This window comes from Oncorhynchus masou, chromosome 14 (assembly GCF_036934945.1).
Source record: "Oncorhynchus masou masou isolate Uvic2021 chromosome 14, UVic_Omas_1.1, whole genome shotgun sequence".
Taxonomy (NCBI): Eukaryota; Metazoa; Chordata; class Actinopteri; order Salmoniformes; family Salmonidae; genus Oncorhynchus; species Oncorhynchus masou.
Genome location: NC_088225.1, coordinates 34,177,580 through 34,198,106, shown reverse-complemented (window position 1 = coordinate 34,198,106; position 20,527 = coordinate 34,177,580). Strand labels below are relative to the sequence as shown.

The 20,527-nt window shown below is 46.6% G+C and overlaps 2 protein-coding genes across 2 annotated transcripts; one reads left to right on the top strand and one right to left on the bottom strand.

Moving 5' to 3' along the window:
* Positions 1-5,934: 5,934 nt before the first annotated feature.
* LOC135553882 (piggyBac transposable element-derived protein 4-like) lies at positions 5,935-9,019 on the bottom strand. The gene is made up of 5 exons (XM_064985809.1): positions 8,983-9,019; positions 8,583-8,786; positions 8,247-8,442; positions 7,019-7,770; positions 5,935-6,908 (listed from the first exon to the last, which is right to left on the bottom strand). The coding sequence occupies exons 1-5, from the start codon at positions 9,017-9,019 to the stop codon at positions 5,935-5,937; spliced, it is 2,163 nt and encodes a 720-aa protein (XP_064841881.1).
* A 448-nt stretch (positions 9,020-9,467) lies between these two features.
* On the top strand, positions 9,468-13,018 carry LOC135553786 (metalloproteinase inhibitor 2-like). The gene is made up of 5 exons (XM_064985734.1): positions 9,468-9,656; positions 10,842-10,912; positions 11,692-11,785; positions 12,360-12,484; positions 12,629-13,018. Exons 1-5 carry the CDS (start codon positions 9,527-9,529, stop codon positions 12,761-12,763), a joined length of 555 nt encoding a protein of 184 aa, XP_064841806.1. The 5' UTR covers positions 9,468-9,526; the 3' UTR covers positions 12,764-13,018.
* The last annotated feature ends 7,509 nt before the right edge of the window (positions 13,019-20,527 follow it).

The window sequence follows — 20,527 nt, the reverse complement described above, 5'->3', positions numbered from 1 at the left end:
ATAGCAGATAATGTAAAGACATAACACATGTTTTTTATAACACCAGACTAATTGATAATGTAATAAGCTGCACTGGTCAACCAAAACAGCTCCCACAATCTTATTATTATCAATTAATTTCAGCCAATCATCATTCATTTGTTTCAGTGCCATACATGTTGAGTGCCCTTCCCCCTTAAATGTACACAAAGGGCTAATATCAATAACGTGCATGTCAATCTGTCACGAATCCCGCTTCCTTAGTCTGTGTTTGCCTGTGTTTCTGTCCTGGAGTGTGTTTCCGGTGTCCTGGAACGCACCCTGTCTGGTTGCCGGTCAATTAGCTTGTTGGGAGATCGATGTTCACCGCACCTGTATCCCATCAGTAATCTGCACACCTGGTCCTGATCATCATCTCTCCTCTTCATAAGCCCGGACCTGACATCCATTCCCTGCCGGATCGTTAGCCATGAACAGTATGTCGTGCCATAGTTTCAGCCTCAAGTTGGATAGAATTATTATTATTATTTTTTTTTACGTATTGCTTGCCTTAAACTTACCTCCGTTTGTTCTGTCTTCAGTTACTCACCCGGATCATTTACCCCATTCCCGCCTGGTCGTCGGAGAATTCCGCTACCCCATTGGATCCACCTATTTACTCCCATCAACTCACCACCGCTGCCCGCTACGCCACCTGGATATATCTACCCATTCGCTTGTAAATAAATACTCACCTTCTTCCTACTCTCCTTGTCCTGGTCTGCTTCTGGGTTCGATTTTGAAAGAACTTGACACAATCTCTCCTGGCTCAAAGTAGAGGAGAGATTGACTGCATCACAACTTGTCTTTGTGAGAGGTATTGACGTGCACAGACAAACACACACACTCTCTCACACACACACACTAAGATTGTAGTATTGTACATTTTATATTGTAAATGTGTAATATTAGAGTAATAACGTAGTAATTTATTGTATGATGTATTGGTTTATTTATGGTGTAGCGTGTTGTGATGTAATTGTTTTGTTCTTGTTTGGACCCCAGGAAGAAGAGCTGCTAAATACTCAAAATACTAAATACTTTTGCCGAGCGTCAGACACTCCTATTCATTTCAAGTCAAATCAAATGTTATTCGTCACATGAGCTGAATACAACGGGGATCAACTTTACCTTGAAATGCTTGATTACGAGCCCTTCCCAACAAGAGTAAAACAATTATTATGAAAATAGTAACACAAAAGGAATAAAATACACAAGAATGGAGCTATATACAGGGGTACTAGTACCAGATCAATGTGCAGAGGTACAAGGTATTTATGTACATACATGAAGACAGGGTAATGAGACTAGGCATCAGGATAGATAATAATAAGGTATTTGAGGTAGATATATACATGAAGGCAGGGTAATGTGACAAGGCATCAGGATAGATAATAATAAGGTATTTGACAAAGGCATAATGTGACAAGGCATCAGGATAGATAATAATAATAGTAAAATAAAGAGCAGAGTAGCAGCATATGTGTAAAAGTGTGTTATGAGTCCAACGCTCTAACCACTAACCCTGCCGCCCCGTTAGAGTTGACACAAGTGTTTTCTTCTACAGAAAACCACAACTGTAAAGAATTCCAGTAAAAAACCTGATCTTTCTGGTTTATACCCACTTCTTTAAGTGAAAGATGGACAATTTATGTCCATTATGTCAGCTAGGCAAGTTGAGCCTGCTCTGTTGTCCCATGAGGCAGGGAATTTAACAGAAAACAACCGAACTGCAAAGAATTCCAGTAGGGGCGTCACAAAATACATTTTTTTAAGCTGGAAGTGTAAATTTTAGTCAGGGCGAGCAGAGCTGAGACACATTTATCCTATTACTCCGGCCGAGATACACTATTTAGCGGTAACTAACCAGCCTAACCACACCAGCTTCGCCCTCATGTGGGTGATAACAAGCGAGCAAGCATGCTAAGTAGTGCTACACATAGTCAGAAAACTAGATTTTTCTGCTTCTTTCCTGTTGTTTAATTAAGAGACCAAGTTCTGGCATTTATGTGTATAAACAACAATTTTTCCTTTTTCAGGCAAGTTACCAAAATCATCAGTTAACCAAGAAAGACTGCAGGCTTGGCCAATGGGGATGTCCCTTTCAGACCTTATCAATCTCTGTGTAGGGTAAGACAGTGATTAATCACTTGCAAAACGGTTTTATATGGGCCACAATGAGAACAGAGTTTGTCTAATCAGGACACCTATGAAATGTATTTAAAAAACTAGAAAAGGACATTTACAGAAGTAAATGTGGTATGCTTGCTCGTCTAGAAGTATTTATTGTGAAGTAGTAGTAGTAGTATTGGTAGTGATGGCAGTAGTGGTAGTAATATAGTGTTTTATAGGCTGTGTTCTTTATAGTGAGATATTTTGGGGTGGTTGAAACTTTAAACAAGATTACAGGGTTTTCTCTTAATGCAACTCCGTGCAGTCAACGGCAATATGTGGCCCCATCTGTTTTAGCTATAATTCCAGGAGCCACTTGTGGATTTGACAGTTCTAACACGGTTCCACCTCAGACACCGCCAAAACAACTGCTATGCGGATGTTGGCTAAAGAGGATCTGATTGGGGCGGCAGGGTAGCCTAGTGGTTAGAGCGTTGGACTAGTAACCGGGTTGCAAGTTCAAATCCCTGAGCTGACAAGGTACAAATCTGTCGTTCTGCCCCTGAACAGGCAGTTAACCCACTGTTCCTAGGCCGTCATTGAAAATAAGAATTTGTTCTTAACTGACTTGCCTAGTTAAATAAAGGTAAAATAAAATAAAAATTGAATAGAGCCCTAAGTCTCTAAGAGCTTTGCACACCTGGATTGGGCAATATTTGCCCATTATTCTTTTCAGAAATCTTCAAGCTCTGTCAAAGTGTTGGGGATCATGGCTAGACAGCAATTTTCAATGACATTTCAGTCAAAACTAATGTGACCAGTCAGGAACTTTGTAGATTATTGTATTTCTGAAAGGTGCATTCCTCTCCCAGTGTCTGTTGTAAGCAGACTGAAGCAGGTTTTCTTTGGGATTTTGCCTGTGCTGAGCTCCATCCTGTATCTTTTTATCCTGAAAAACTCCCCAGTCTTTGCCAAGGTCGGGGATTCACATATCATGATGCAAATCAAATTCAAATCAAATGTATTTTTTCGGACATCAGCTGATATCTCAAAGTGCTGTACAGAAACCCAGCCTAAAATGCAAAACAGCAAGCAACGCAGGTGTAGATGCACGGTGGCTAGGAAAAACTCCCTAGAAAGGCCAAAACCTAGGAAGAAACCGAGAGAGGAACCAGGCTATGAGGGGTGGCCAGTCCTCTTCTGGCTGTGCCGGTGGAGAATATAACAGAACATGGCCAAGATGTTCAAGTATTCATTAATGACCAGCATGGTCAAATAATAATAATCACAGGCAGAACAGTTGAAACTGGAGCAGCAGCACAGCCAGGTGGACTGGGGACAGCAAGGAGTCATCATGCCAGGTAGTCCTGAGGCATGGTCCTAGGGCTCAGGTCCTCCGAGAGAGAGAGAAAGAAAGAAAGAATTAGAGAGAGCATACTTAAATTCACACAGGACACCAGAGAAGACAGGAGAAGTACTCCAGATATAACAAATGGACCCTAGTCCATCCAACACATAAACTACCGCAGCATAAATACTGGAGGCTGAGACAGGAGGGATCAGGAGACACTATGGCCCCATCTGACAATACCCCCGGACAGGGCCAAACAGGAAGGATATAACCCCACCCACTTTGCCAAAGCACAGCCCCCACACCACTAGAGGGATATCTTCAACCACCAACTTACCATCCTGAGACAAGGCCGAGTATAGTCCATAAAGATTTCCGCCACGACACAACCCAAGGGGGGCGCCAACCCATACAGGAAGATCACATCAGTGACTCAACCCACTCAAGTGACGCACCCCTCCTAGGGACGGCATGAAAGAGCACCCGTATGCCAGTGACTCAGCCCCTGTAATAGGGTTAGAGGCAGAGAATCCCAGTGGAAAGAAGCGAACCGGCCACACAGAGACAGTAAGGGCGGTTCATTGCTCCAGAGCCTTTCCGTTCACCTTCACACTCCTGGGCCAGACTACACTCAATCATATGACCCACTGAAGAGATGAGTCTTCAGTAAAGACTTAAAGGTTGAGACCAAGTTTGCGTCTCTCACATGGGTAGGCAGACCATTTCATAAGAATTGAGCTCTAAAGGAGAAAGCCCTGCCTCCAGCTGTTTGCTTAGAAATTCTAGGGACAATTAGGAGGCCTGCGTCTTGTAACCGTAGCGTACGTGTAGGTATGTACGGCAGGACCAAATCAGAGAGATGGTTAGGAGCAAGCCCATGTAATGCTTTGTAGGTTAGCAGTAAAACCTTGAAATCAGCCCTTGCCTTGACAGGAAGCCAGTGTAGGGAGACTAGCACTGGAGTAATATTATCACATTTTTTGGTTCTCGTCAGGAATCTAGCAGATGTATTTAGCACTAAATGAAGTTTATTTAGTGTTTTATCAGGGTAGCCGGAAAGTAGAGCATTGCAGTAGTCTAACCTAGAAGTAACAAAAGCATGGATTAATTTTTCTGCATCATTTTTGGAAAGAAAGTTTCTGATTTTTGCAATGTTACGTAGATGGAAAAAAAGCTGTCCTTGAAACAGTCTTGATATGTTCATCAAAAAAGAGAAATCAGGATCCAGTCTAACGCCGAGGTCCTTCACAGTTTTATTTGAGACGACTGTACAACCATTAAGATTAATTGTCAGATTCAACAGAAGATCTCTTAATTTCTTGGGACCTAGAACAAGCATCTCTGTTTTGTCCGAGTTTAAAAGTAGAACGTTTGCAGCCATCCACTTCCTTATGTCTGAAACACAGGCTTCTTGCGAGGGCAATTTCGGGGCTTCACCATGTTTCAATGAAATGTACAGCTGTGTGTCATCCGCATAGCAGTGAAAGTTAATATTATGTTTTCGAATGACATCTCCAAGAGGTAAAATATATAGTGAAAACAATAGTGGTCCTAAAAAGGAACCTTGAGGAACACCGAAATATACAGTTGATTTGTCAGAGGACAAACCATTCACAGAGACAAACTGATATCTTTCCGACAGATAAGATCTAAACCAGGCCAGAACTTGTCCGTGTAGAACAATTTGGGTTTCCAATCTCTCCAAAAGAATGTGGTGATCGATGATATCAAAAGCAGCACTGAGGTCTAGCAGCACAAGGACAGATGCAAAGCCCCGGTCTGATGCCATTACATTTACCACCTCCACAAGTGCAGTCTCAGTGCTATGATGGGGTCTAAAACCAGACTGAAGCATTTTGTGTACATTGTTTGTCTTCAGGCAGGCAGTGAGTTGCTGCGCAACAGCCTTTTCTTAAATTTTTGAGAGGAATGAAAGATTCGATATAGGCCGATAGTTTTTTATATTTTCTGGGTCAAGGTTTGGCTTTTTCAAGAAAGGCTTTATTACTGCCACTTTTAGTGAGTTTGGTACACATCCTGTGTATAGAGAGCCGTTTATTATGTTCAACATAGGAGGGCCAAGCACAGAAAGCAGCTCTTTCAGTAGTTTAGTTGAAATAGGGTCCAGTATGCAGCTTGAAGGTTTAGAGGCCATGATTATTTTCATCATTGTGTCAAGGGATATTGTTACTGTAATTTAATTATGGCAATGTGCTTTCATCAATTGAAAACCGTTAATCTATTTTATGAGAATTTATAAGATTCTTGTTTGCATAAAATAGACGCAGACCAGTCTTTCAATAATAGGTAACGGAATTTATTCTGAATTTATTCTCTCTGAGTCTTAACCATCTTAACCACGAGCAACAGTTTATATACAGATCATGACGTCATTTCATTGCTTTATCCCTCCTGTCGTCCTCGTATTGTGTCTCGTCCCCGCGACCTCCGGGTCACCCTGTCCCGTCCTGGCTAAAGGCCCAATGTGCGCAAGTGTGACAGTAGGCGTGTGAACAGCCTTTGCAGATGTATTTCTTACACCTGCAGCACACCGTGTGTGTCTTGGAGTCCTTCTTGGGTGGGCAGAGCTGACACCTCTTCCTCTTACTTGCCCCGGTGGCCGGGGCAACGAGCGCCACCGCCGTAGCACTCTTTAGGACTTTGACAAGCGCTGACGCCGCTTCGGTGCGGGGCAGATGCTGCTGCCTTTGGATCAGCGGCTTCACAAGTGCCTTTACCAGATGCTCGAGGAACACCCTGCGCTTGTTCCGCTTGCTAGGCATCCAGTCAGGCTTGATCTCTCGCCATATGACAAAGGCGTTGTAGGAGGACACGTCGAGGATATTGTGGAAGACGACCAGGGGCCAGAGGGCAGTCATCCGTCTGCAGCTGTAGGTGCCGACCACCTTGTCTAGGTTGTCCACGCCGCCCTTGTTGCAGTTGTAGTCTAGGATGACGGCCGGCTTCCTGTCGCGGCGATCGCTAATGTGGCCCTCTGTGTGCAGCGTGCTCAAAAGTAGCACGTTCTTGTTTTTCTTTGCCAGGTAGGACACCAGAGTGGCGGTGGGCGTGAAGGCGAACCTGGAGGACAGGACCTGTCTGCCCCTGGACTCGAGCAGCGCGGGCGGGAGCTCGGCCTTGTTCTTTCTCACCGTGCCCACCATGGTGAGGTTCCTCTCGAGGAGCCACTGGCCCAGGTCGTAGGAGGTGAAGAAGTTGTCGCAGGTGACGTTGCGACCGCTCAGCCCCGTTGTCAGATCGAGGACGACGCGCATCCCCTGGTTCTTCTCGGGGCCTCCGCCGGCCGCCTTGCCGGTGTACACTTGCATCTTCCAAGCGTAGCTGGACTTGGTGTCGCAGGCCACCCACGACTTGATGCCGTATTTCGCCGGCTTGCTGGGGATGTACTGACGGAAAGGACAGCGGCCTTTTGGAAAGGAAACAAGAGATTAGTGTCGTTACTGTGTCACGAGGGCCAAGGGCCTTTTGTGTTACACACGCTGCCAGTGCTGCTACGCACACGCACAAGCACAGTACCTCTGAACGGGACCAGTTGCTCGTCCACCGTCACGTCGGGCCCCGGGTTGTAGAGGGCCAGCAGCCGCGCCTTCCACAGGTCCCAGACCTCCCGTATGGCTGTGAGTTTGTCCGTGGCGAGTCTGGCGGGTCTCGACTGGCGGTTGTCGAATCGCAGCAGCCTCGAGTACCTGTGAAAGACCTTGAGCGGCATGGTGGCTCTGAACACGGTCCTGCCGCTCTCGGCGTCCCACAGGCTTGGCGTGGCCTCGCCCCGGGACCTGTAGACGCCCGCTCGGATCAGCAGCCCTACATAGGCTCGCAGGTCCGTGGCGTCCATGGGTCGCCAGCCGTCACCGTAATTTCTGGCCCCGTGCAGGTTCGTCATTTCCACAATTATCCTTTCTATCGCTGGTGTGACAAACAGGTGGAAGGCGGACGCGATGTCGTGGGCCTGGGTCGTGGCATTGGCCATGGGGCCCGGAGTCTGGTCCGGCCCGGTGTGGCAGATCGCGAGGGCCCCGTGGTGTTGGCCGCAGGCCACGGGGGACCACTCGATTTTGCTGTTTTTCGACAGCAACGGCGTCTCCCGTTGGTCCGGGGCCGAGGTGATCTCTTCCTCGCGTCGGTCCTCGTGCTCGTCCTCAGGCTCGTCCTCGGGCGGCTCTTCCTCGGGTTCTTCCTCAGAAGAGGGAGAAGAGGCATTGTCAACCTCGCGCCTCCGGGTTTTATTCCTCCCCGTCTTTGTCTTCTGAAACCTCTTCCTCCTCCTCCTGGCAATCCAAGTATTCTTCTTGGTCCACGCTGGACAAGATCTGTTCTAGACAATGCGCGGCCGCGCGCGTGTGTGGGTGGGTGCCGCTGACAATATTAGTATCCTCTCTACGTAGGGCCGGCCGGCTTACGCGGGAGACCGTGACCCGAAAATGCACGAGGCTCGCTTGCTCGCTCGTGTGTAGCCGTGTGCAGTTGCCCCACCCCACCCGAGCAACAATAACACTCGGGTGTTCTCTAGCACACAGCGGAGCACGTCTGGACCTGTGCAGCGGCTGGCTGGGTCGCTCTGACCCACGAGTGCACAACCTCGCCACACTCGCAGACACTCCGCAGATACTACGCTCAACGGCATACGCCTCGCCAGTGGCTGACAGGGTCGCTCTGACTTGCAGAGCACAGAGTGCAGAACGCCAGCCCTGAAAACACAGGGCCTGGGTCGCACTGACCCACGAACGCAGAGCACAACTCTAACACTCGGCTGCTCTCTTGCACACAGCGGAGCATGTCTGGACCTGTGCAGCGGCTGGCTGGGTCGCTCTGACCCAAGAGCGCAGAGTGGGGAGCCCAGAGCGCAGAGCGGGGAGCCGGGCACAGCCTCGCCACACTCGCAGACTCTCGACTACGCTCAACGGCACACGCCACGCCAGTGGCTGACAGGGTCGCTTTGACTCAGGAGTGCAGAGCGCAAAGCGCAGAGCGTGAGCCCTGGAAACACAGGGCCTGGGTCGCTCTGACCCACGAGCGCAGAGCACAGAGCACAACTACAACACTTGGCTGCTCTCTTGCACACAGCGGGGCACATCCGGACCTGTGTAGTGGCTTGCAGGGTCCCTCTGACCCAAGAGCGCAGAGCGGGGAGGCCAGAGCGCAGAGCGGGGAGCCGGGCACAGCCTCCCCACACTGGCAGACTCTCTACTACGCTCAACGGCACACGCCTTGCCAGTGGCTGGCACGGTCGCTCTGACCCGCGAGCGCAGAGCGGGAGCCCTGGAAACACAGGGCCTGGGTCGCTCTAACCCGCGAGCACAGAGCACAGAAAGGGGAGCCCTCCACACACAGGACCTGGGTCACCCTGACCCCAGGACCACGGGAGGGTTAACAGAATCCCCTCCTCTTGACCGGGACAAAGTTGATCAGACTGATACAGCATGTCAGATCTCTAACATTGAGGTGTAGGCTGCTACAACATTGCTGTAAAGAGTTTTTACCTGTGTCTGAAGGGAGTAAGTTATTTTCCTGTCCCATGCCTGACCTGTACCACCTGTGATTTGGTGGTGTGGCATTTTTTTTTCTCCTGATGGTAACTAGATGAAATTCCGGAACCTTGTTGTAGCAGAGATTTAAGGGTTACCCCATTGCCTGGGTCAAGTGAACTGACCAGTTGGGCAAGTTGAGCCTGCTTTAAAGTTGCCCCAGGTGACAAAAATAAATACATGAAAACAACAAAGCTATAAGGAATTCTAATAGGTGTAGCGTAACATTTTTATTTCTGGTTCATCCCCATTGTTTAAGTGAAATGCAGACAATATATGCAATTTATGTCAGCAAATTGAGCCTGCTCTGTGGTTGTCCAATAAACAGGTGATTGTGGTTAAGGATGAATAGAGTGATCAGCCAACCACTGGCTTGGTTCTACCTGCGGGGAGGAGCTCGCAGCCTGCAATAAAAGACTGTCGTTGGGGTAAACGGTAGCGTTTAACGCAATATTGTTTTTCTTCTATAGAGTGGACAGTAATATAATTAGTTTCTAAAATGACTTGGTCCGTAAACAGTTGTTTCATTACTCTGGTCGTTCTGTTCCTATGGCGGGTCGATGAAATCACAGAAGCTTGCACTTGCATGAGTGTACATCCTCAACGGGCTTTTTGCAATGCAGACGTCGGTAAGGCAATTTAGACATTTCTGTAGTTTCTCTTCACGTGTTGGTAGGCTGCCTACTACACCGTGTCAATGCGCATCATGCAACAATGTTATGAATTTTCTGTCTCAATTATTTTCAGGACATGATCATTAGGCCTGTATTTACATCTTCTCGCTACTATTTACATAAAGTCGGTAACAATATGTGCTACAATATGTGCTACACCATTACGGAAACGTTTGCCAATTAAGAACCAAGTGAAATGGTGAGGGACCTACCTGAATTTTTACAACACTCTCGTTTGTGTTTTCTGTCTGGTGTTGTAAACTGTTCTGTTGCTAAACGTTTTGTAAAAGTCTGCTTGACGATTACACCCGCGGGGATGACACCACTCTGATCCATGAGGACTGGAGTTTCCCATCCTTGCTCCAGGCCTAAAGATGACTGACTTGTTAAACGAAATGTTCAACATGATATTATCCAACGCCTCACATACTTGACATTTTAGAGAATTCATCAGAATAAGTTAGGCCTACATGGCAAATGGGACTCTACATTTCTAAGCTATTATGTCACACTTGTGTAAACTGTACTCACTAATTCAGGTTTTGGTGCTGTGTACCTCGCAGATAGATTGTTAATTCTATAAATTAGATGTCATTTCTATTATTTTGACATGTGCTGATAGATGTGTTACCAACAATTTATCAACCACGTATAACCTCGTATAAAATAGGTTAGTCACTGTAAAACATCAATGCATTGTGATTGCTTAAAAGTGTATTGGCACCTTGCGTTCTACTTCAGCCACTGATGCAGTATGGTAAGACAGGGTGGTTGTGGGTGTTAGACAGCACTACATCATGAGCAACTACTTGACCTTTTAGAGACATGTACCTTGACTCAATTACTGTTTGTTAGTAAAGAGGTGTGATGACATGCAACATGCTTCCCTGAGGACGGTTCCTGTTGAGTTTACGGAAAAGGGAAGACTTTATTTTGTGGTTTATTCTCTAAAATGACTGAGTGATGACTGCTGTTGAGGGAGCAAGCTCTGTTGGTAGAACATGGTGCTAAAGCCTGACAGCTTGGGTCTGTAATAGATTCTATGTTCTCTCAGATCACTTAACACCCTGAAACTGATGTCTGACTATTGTACCAGAAATGGATTATTTCAGTAGTTAAACCGTGTCTCTTATTTTGTAGTGATCAGGGCAAAGGTGGTTGGTGTTACCAGACACAGCGTTCACGCCAACTATGACGTCAAACAGATCAAGGTATGATTCTCCTTTTTATTAAGTGGTTGTTCCTTCCTGCACTGACACATTGAAGCCCCCTGAACCCCAGTCTGACAGCTGGCCCCAATTTGGTCCCAACCCTTAAATGATTGAAGATCTGGATAGGTATAAGCAGTGTAATTGTGGAGCTTCCACCATTAATAAAAAGGGGTTATTTATAGAAATGGGTCATGCCTTTACCACTGAGCAAGAGGCATGTTTCAGTCAACGCTCCTACCAGTCCTAGACAATGGTGACATCATCTATATGAATTCAGATGCCACTTCATTAAAGCAGTTTATCATAGTGCACTGCTCTTTATTATGGGCAACAGGTCTAGTACTCAACGCTACATTCTCAACTAGGAAGTTGGTCCTGTTTGTCACGTAGGTTGACGCATTGCAATATTTTAATGTATTAATCCCTTTACGAAACCTCACTAAAAGCATTACTAACCTTTAGACATGAGTTGCCACACCTGGGATAAGGGATGAATAACTTTGGAAATCTCCTTCGGTCTTTACTCCGTTAAGTAAATATATTATTTTTGTGCCTTGATGTAAAACTGTCTGCTGCATCTAGGGCAATTCAAAGTGTTGAGGACCTTATTACTGAATGTTTGTTTATGACTGCTTCTGTTCTGCTTGTATTTTGATGTGTAATTCAGGGCTCCTCTGTGAAAGAGACCAGTGAGGTTAAGCTGTCCCTACATGCCCTATACATCAAACTATATATATGTAGATTTTTGACGGATCCTTTCTCTCCTTGTAATTGGCTAGATGTTCAAAGGTCCTAACCAGGATATCCACGTCATCTCCACTGGAGGCCCGTGTCGCGCGTTTCTGGGAATCAACAAGGAGTATCTCTTCACAGGTTACCTAAGTTCCATTACCAGCACTGGTTAGAAATGCTTACAGCCTCATGACCTACTATTGACTTCATCTTGTATAAGAAAACAAGTGTTTTAGAAATTGTTCTCTACACTTATAATTACTTACAAATAACTAATGCATTATTTATGAATAGCTCCGGGCTGCATCGGTACTTTTTCAGGTTGCAGTTTCCCCCAGGGACAGATCTTTCTATTTTATTTTATTTCCCCTTTATTTAACCAGGTAAGCTAGTTGAGAACAAGTTCTCATTTGCAACTGTGACCTGGCCAAGATAAAGCATAGCAGTGTGAACAGACAACACAGAGTTACACATGGAGTAAACAATTAACAAGTCAATAACACAGTAGAAAAAAAGTCTATACATTGTGTGCAAAAGGCATGAGGAGGTAGGCGAATAATTACAATTTTGCAGATTAACACTGGAGTGATAAATGATCATCTCCCATAATTCTAACCATATGTAGAAAGAAACTAATCCAAGTACAGTGTTGAAGGCCAGCTTTAAGCTACACCACATTTTCCCTACAGCATATTGGTGTCTCCTTTGTCTGCAGGCAGGCTGAAAACTGATGGAACAGTACATGTAATAATGTGTGACTTCATTCAGTCCTGGGGGGCTTTGAGTGACACACAAATGAGGAGCTTGACTCTGCGCTACCAAAGCGGCTGTGATTGCAAGGTGTGTTAATATTACTATATGGTGTGTATTTACACAGCAGACTTTCATAGCACTCTGGTCACCATTGGCAAATGCAAGAGCTACACTATTTGGGTAATTATCAGTCAGTGATCTTGGTCTTTCTCTCCCTTCTCTGATCCACAGATCATCCGCTGCACTTCCCTTCCCTGTCCGATCAGCACCTCAGATGAGTGCCTGTGGATGGACATTGGCCAAAGCGGACCCTGGGACAATAACATTGCCTGTATCAAGGGGGGTGATGGATCCTGTGCCTGGTAAAAGGGGATGGCACCACCCAAGTAGTCTCTGGATATTGATGACCCCTAAACTCTACAGGCCATCTACTCACAGGAACAAAAGCTACCAACTCAAATAATTAATTTAATCATAATCTTGGAAGTAGTTTCTAATAATTACAAGACCTATATTGATTTGTCAAGTTGTGTTGTCAGAGGACAGGTTGCAGGAAATGGTCAATGTGAACTAGGGCAACAATCTTATGAAAATGTCACTTGTGGTAAAAGTACAATAAAAATGAACTACAAATAAAGCGCTTCAAGTTCTCATTTCTTGTGCCCTTAATTTGCTTGTTTAACTGGACCTTAAGGCATTATTGAACATGGTGCTGGAATAGTTTGTCTAAACCAGGGCTTCAGCTTTAATGTCATTGGCCAAATTAAACAACTGTTTCTTCCTTGCTTCATGATTTATTCATTTACATTTACATTACATTTAAGTCATTTAGCAGACGCTCTTATCCAGAGCGACTTACAAATTGGTGAATTCACCTTCTGACATCCAGTGGAACAGCCACTTTACAATAGTGCATCTAAATCATTAAGGGGAGGGGGGTGAGAAGGATTACTTATCCTATCCTAGGTATTCCTTGAAGAGGTGGGGTTTCAGGTGTCTCCGGAAGGTGGTGATTGACTCCGCTGTCCTGGCGTCGTGAGGGAGTTTGTTCCACCATTGGGGCCAGAGCACAGTTTTGACTGGGCTGAGCGGGAACTGTACTTCCTCAATGGTAGGGAGGTGAGCAGGCCAGAGGTGGATGAACGCAGTGCCCTGCTTGGGTGTAGGGCCTGATCAGAGCCTGGAGGTATTGCGGTGCTTCCCCTCACAGCTCCGTAGGCAAGCACCATGGTCTTGTAGCTGCGAGCTTCAACTGGAAGCCAGTGGAGAGAGCGGAGGAGCGGGGTGACGTGAGAGAACAGGGAAGGTTGAACACCAGACGGGCTGCGGCGTTCTGGATGAGTTGTAGGGGTTTAATGGCACAGGCAGGGAGCCCAGCCAACAGCGAGTTCCAGACGGGAGATGACAAGTGCCTGGATTAGGACCTGCGCTTCCTGTGGAGGCAAAGCGGATGTTGTAGAGCATGAACCTACAGGAACGGGCCACCGCCATGATGTTGGTTGAGAATGACAGGGTGTTGTCCAGGATCACGCCAAGGTTCTTAGCGCTCTGGGAGGAGGACACAATGGAGTTGTCAACCGTGATGGCGAGATCATGGAACGGGCAGTCCTTCCCCGGGAGGAAGAGCAGCTCCGTCTTGCCGAGGTTCAGCTTGAGGTGGTGATCCGTCATCCACACTGATATGTCTGCCAGACATGCAGAGATGCGATTCGCCACCTGGTCATCAGAAGGGGAAAGGAGAAGATTAATTGTGTGTCGTCTGCATAGCAATGATAGGAGAGACCATGTGAGGTTATGACAGAGCCAAGTGACTTGGATAGCGAGAATAGGAGAGGGCCTCTGGGGGACACCAGTGGTGAGAGCGCGTGGCGAGGAGACAGATTCTCGCCACGCCACCTGGTAGGAGCGACCTGTCAGGTAGGACGCAATCCAAGCGTGGGCCGCGCCGGAGATGCCCAACTCAGAGAGGGTGGAGAGGAGGATCTGATGTTCACAGTTCGAAGGCAGCCGATAGGTCTAGAAGGATGACAGCAGAGGAGAGAGTTAGCTTTAGCAGTGCGGAGCGCCTCCGTGATGCAGAGAAGAGCAGTCTCAGTTGAATGACTAGTCTTGAAACCTGACTGATTTGGATCAAGAAGGTCATTCTGAGAGAGATAGCGGGAGAGCTGGCCAAGGACGGATTACTGGTCTGTAGTTGTTGACATCGGAGGGATCGAGTGTAGGTTTTTTCAGAAGGGGTGCAACTCAGCTCTCTTGAAGACGGAAGGGACGTAGCCAGCGGTCAGGGATGAGTTGATGAGCGAGGTGAGGTAAGGAGAAGGTCCCCGGAAATGGTCTGGAGAAGAGGAGGGGATAGGGTCGAGCGGGCAGGTTGTTGGGCGGCCGGCCGTCACAAGAAGCGAGATTTCATCTGGAGAGAGAGGGGAGAAAGAGGTCAGAGCACAGGGTAGGGCAGTGTGAGCAGAACCAGCGGTGTCGTTTGACTTAGCAAACGAGGATCGGATGTCGTCGACCTTCTTTTCAAAATGGTTGGTACGAAGTCATCTGCAGAGAGGGAGGAGGGGGGAGGGGAGGAGGATTCAGGAGGGAGGAGAAGGTGGCAAAGAGCTTCCTAGGGTTAGAGGCAGATGCTTGGAATTTAGAGTGGTAGAAAGTGGCTTTAGCAGCAGAGACAGAGGAGGAAAATGTAGAGAGGAGGGAGTGAAAGGATGCCAGGTCCGCAGGGAGGCGAGTTTTCCTCCATTTCCGCTCGGCTGCCCGGAGCTCTGTTCTGTGAGCTCGCAATGAGTCATCGAGCCACGGAGCGGGAGGGGAGGACCGAGCCGGCCTGGAGGATAGGGGACATAGAGAGTCAAAGGATGCAGAAAGGGAAGAGAGGAGGGTTGAGGAGGCAGAATCAGGAGAAAGGTTGGAGAAGGTATGAGCAGAGGGAAGAGATGATAGGATGGAAGAGGAAAGAGTAGCGGGGGAGAGAGAGCGAAGGTTGGGACGGCGCGATACCATCCGAGTAGGGGCAGTGTGGGAAGTGTTGGATGAGAGCGAGAGGGAAAAGGATACAAGGTAGTGGTCGGAGACTTGGAGGGGAGTTGCAGTGAGGTTAGTGGAAGAACAGCATCTAGTAAAGATGAGGTCGAGCGTATTGCCTGCCTTGTGAGTAGGGGGAAGGTGAGTGAGGTCAAAAGAGGAGAGGAGTGGAAAGAAGGAGGCAGAGAGGAATGAGTCAAAGGTAAAGGTTAAAGTCGCCCAGGACTGTGAGAGGTGAGCCGTCCTCAGGAAAGGAGCTTATCAAGGCATCAAGCTCATTGATGAACTCTCCGAGGAACCTGGAGGGCGATAAATGATAAGGATGTTAAGCTTGAAAGGGCTGGTAACTGTGACAGCATGGAATTCAAAGGAGGCGATAGATAGATGGGTAAGGGGAGAGAGAATGACCACTTGGGAGAGATGAGGATCCCGGTGCCACCACCCTGCTGACCAGAAGCTCTCGGGGTGTGCGAGAACACGTTAGGAGTAGCAGTGTTATCTGTGGTGATCCATGTTTCCGTCAGTGCCAGGAAGTCGAGGGACTGGAGGGAGGCATAGGCTGAGATGAACTCTGCCTTGTTGGCCGCAGATCGGCAGTTCCAGAGGCTACCGGAGACCAGGAACTCCACGTGGGTCGTGCGCGCTGGGACCACCAGATTAGGGTGGCCGCGGCCACGCGGTGTGGAGCATTTGTATGGTCTGTGCAGAGAGGAGAGAACAGGGATAGATAGACACATAGTTAACAGGGTACAGAAGAGGCTACGCTAATGCAAAGGAGATTGGAATGACAAGTGGACTACACGTCTCGAATGTTCAGAAAGTTAAGCTTACGTAGCAAGAATCTTATTGACTGAAATGATTGAAATGATACAGTACTGCTGGAGTAGGCTGCTGGTAGTGTCTGCGATGTTGACACTACACTAATCAAGTCGTTCCGTCGAGTGTAATAGTTTTACAGTGCTGCTATTCGGGGGCTAGCTGGCTAGTTAGCAGGTTGATTGCGTTACGTTACTTTAAAAGAACGACAATAGCTGGCTAGCTAACCTAGAAAATCGCTCTAGGCTACACAATTGTCTTAGATACAAAGACGGCTATGTAGCTAGCTAGCTACGATCAAACAAAACAAACCGTTGTACTGTAATAGTTACTACAGTGCTGTATTCGGGGCTAGCTGGCTATTAAAAGAACGACAATAGCTGGCCAGCTAACCTAGAAAATCGCTCTAGGCTACACAATTGTCTTAGATACAAAGACGGCTATGGCTGTAATAGTTACTACAGTGCTGCTAGTTAGAAGAACCAATAGCTGGCCAGCTAACCTAGAAAATCGCTCTATTGTCTTAGATACAAAGACGGCTATTTGTACTGTAATGAAGTGAAATGAAAATGTGATACTACCTGTGGAGTTAGTTGGAGTTCAATTCGGTAGAGGTTGGCTAGTGTTGCTAGCTACCGACATAGCTGGCTAGCTAACCTCGGTAAATTAAGATAATCACTCAAACTGCACAATTATCTTGGATACGAAGACAGCGAAGACAACTATGTAGCTAGCTGACACTACGCTAATCGAGTTTCTACAGTGCTATGGACAGTGGATGTTAGCTGCTGCTTAGCTAGCTGCTGGGCAGATTGTTGATACAAAGACGGCTATGTAGCTGGCTAAGAAGAAATTGCTAAGATTAGACAAATCAAACCGTTGTACTATGTAATGATGTTATGTTAACTCCTGCGGACCGTGTAGAAGCGACCGCTCGCTCCAACCGGAACCAGTTCAGCTGTTTTCTAGTACAAGTCAGCACTAGCAACCACTGCATTTTCTGATTTGCTAACTGGTAGTACAGTGCATTTGGAGAAAGTATTCCGGCCAAATGTAAAGTTACAGCCTTATTCTAAAATTGCTTAAATACAAGTTTTTCCTCAGTCTACACACTACCCATAATGGCAAAGCAAAAAAGGGTCAGATTATATTTAACTAATATCTTGTTCTCAGACAGTTTGCTTTGAGAAACATCTGTGCATGGTTGCATCCTGTATTGGATCATGATTCTACAACTTAATTGGAGTCCACCTACGTTAAATTCAATTGATTTGGAAAGGCACCTAAGGTCCCACCGTTGACTGCGCAATTAAACAAGCCATGAGGTTGGAATTGTCTGAGCTCAAAGGATTGAGGCCAAGACCAAGAACACGATGGACACTGACAGACCTCTGGAGAAGGACAACCATCTCTGCAGCAATCCAATCAGTCCTTTATGGCAGAGTGGCCAGACAGAATCCACTCAGTAAAAGGCAGATTACAGCCGGCTGGAAGTTTACCTAATTGCACCTGAAACCAATTTACTCTTTGGCCTAAATGCCAAGTGTCACACCTGGAGGAAACCTGACACCATAAAGTGTAGCATGCTGTGGGGATGTTTCTCAGGGACTGGAAACTAGTCAGAATTGAGGGAAAGATGAACCGAGCAAAGTACAAAGATATCCTTAATAACCTGCTCAGGTCCTCAGACTTGGGCGAACCTTCACCTTCCAACAGGACAACGACCCTAAGCATACAGCAAAGACAAAGCCGGACTTCGGGACAAGTCTCAATGTCATTGAGTGGCCCAGCCAGAGCCCGGTCTAACATCTCTGGAGAAACCTGAAAATATCTCTGCAGCGATGCTCCCCACCCAACTTGACAGAGCTTGAGAGGATCTGCAGGTTGAGGAAGGAATAAGAGTAAGGCTGTAATGTAACAAAATGTGGGAAAAGTCACAACTTCCCGAATGCAGTGTACATGTGGCGCGTTCAACCAGTTATCAAGTCAGAAGTTTCCTAATTCCGACTAGCACGTGAACGTGGCACTAGACAGTACTCTGATCTTGTATATATTATTTAGGGTTAGGAGACTGTCAGCCGGAATAAATAGTGTTGAGGTCCTTATTAACACACAATATTGGAATAAATAGTGTTGAGGTTTAAGATCTATTTTGCCTTATGATTGCACACACCATTAGAGAAATAAAAAGGCGGCAGGGTCCTGAAAGTTGACATTTAATTCATTAAATATTGGAAGATGACTTTCTGTTGTGTCATTGAAATAGGTAAATGACTTTGTTCTTAACTGACTTGCCTTTCTAAATAAAGGTAAAAATAAATATGAAAATAAGGCAGCAAACCGAATCATATCATAAGGTAGGCTAATGCGATTAGCATGAAGTTATTTATCAGTAACAAACATTTCACATAGACATATATGATATTTGCTTAAATTATTGTTAATCTCACTGCAATGCCCAATTTACATTAGCTATTACAGTGAAATAATACCATTGTATTGTTTGAAGAGTGAACAGTTATGAACTAGAAAAGTTAGTAATAAACCAATTAGGTACATTCGGGCAGTTTTGATACAAAATTGAGGAGAAATGCAATGGTTCATTGGATCAGTCTAAAACTGAGGTTCCGGACCGTCGCCGGAGATTCCGGAACCGCGGGAAGCTCGGGACCGGGGACCGTCGCCAGAAGCTCCGGTCTGGGAACTGTCGCCGGGAGCTCTGGACTGTGGAGGCGCACTGGAGACCTGGTGTGAATAGCCGGCATCACTTGTACCGGAACTTTAACACACTTCTCAGGATGAGTACGGAGAGCTGACTCCGGTGGCTTTAAATCGATAACACGCTCCTTAGGGAAGATGTCCTGCATCCTCCAGTTCAATAACTCTCATTTCTCTCTCCTCCACAATCTCCCTCAACTCACTGACAGTTTCTGGTTCATTCCCCTCAACTTTCGCCGCCCACTCTTCGCTCAATCTGCCCCAATTTTCCTCCTCGGTCTCTGACTCACCCCTCAGTGTCGCCAACCACTCCGTGCCCCCCCCCCATTTTTTGGGGGCTGTCTCTCAGGCTTCCGCTGTGGATGCGAACCTCGGTGTTGTCATTGTTGTTCCCTCGCTGCCTCATTAATCACCTAGATAACACACCCTAGTCACTGTCAAACCCCAACCAACATAGAGAATAAACAGCTCTCTATGGTCAGGGCGTGACAGTTGACTTACTGAAATTCAGTAGACGTGTCCCTCAGACGTTTGCCGGATCAGGTATCTTCCCCGGGCACCTCTCAGTAAAAGTCTGGTCTGGGTGGGTCCAGGTCGTCTTTGGTCAGACAGGAATCTCCCTCACGCTGTCACACGGAATGCGCCACCAGTGTTCCCTCACAGACCTTCACTGACGCCAAGATCGTGGAGGAAATTGAAGGGACACCTGAAGTCAATTTGAAATGAATCACTCTTTATTATTACAGCCAGAGAGGTTCACAAACTCAATCCAAGCTTGATGAAAACTAAGGCATTCCCTTTCAGTCCTTATATAATGCTACACAAACAAGTCATATAAGCATGATTGACATTCATTATCTCTTGTTAACATTGCTTCCTGCATGTGACTGACTGATACCTCTCGATGATTATTCTCTCAAAGCTAGGACCTTGAAACCAAGATGCTCCTTTTAGTTCCCAGAGCAATGTTCTGGAAGTACTGACAGTTGGTCTGAAGAAGAGGTCACAGTCACCTGCACGAACCAAGAGAGTGAGAGGAGATGCTGTGAACATTTCGAGGCCATCTCTTCAGACAATAACACTTTCCCTCACAATGGGCTGCATCTCAATCACCGCATCCGCCACTGGCAGCCTTCTGCATCTGCGGTGGAAGGTGGCTGAGTTACAGCGGTGTTTGTCGGACCATGAGACATCCCGAAAATCGGTATTCTCACAAAAATATAAATTGTGTATGACCCCTGTATGGAAAGGCAAGACTCTCACGAAACATGTACATGTCAGTGTCTTAATGAAACAACAAGAAAAATCTGTTTTACTGGCCTGCTGCATCGGACGGGTACAGTAGGCCAAACATGACATGCCAACAACAAACCCTGAACTTTCATATACATGCATAACTGACCAAGTTATGAAAGATAAGCATTGTCATTTTAACTCTGTAAAGTGAGTGTGGAATAGGTGAACAACAATAACAAACCACAACGATGACAAACCACCTGGTACTGACAACTTGTATGGAAAATTACTGAGGATGGTAGCGGACTATATTGTCACTCCTATTTGCCATTTCTT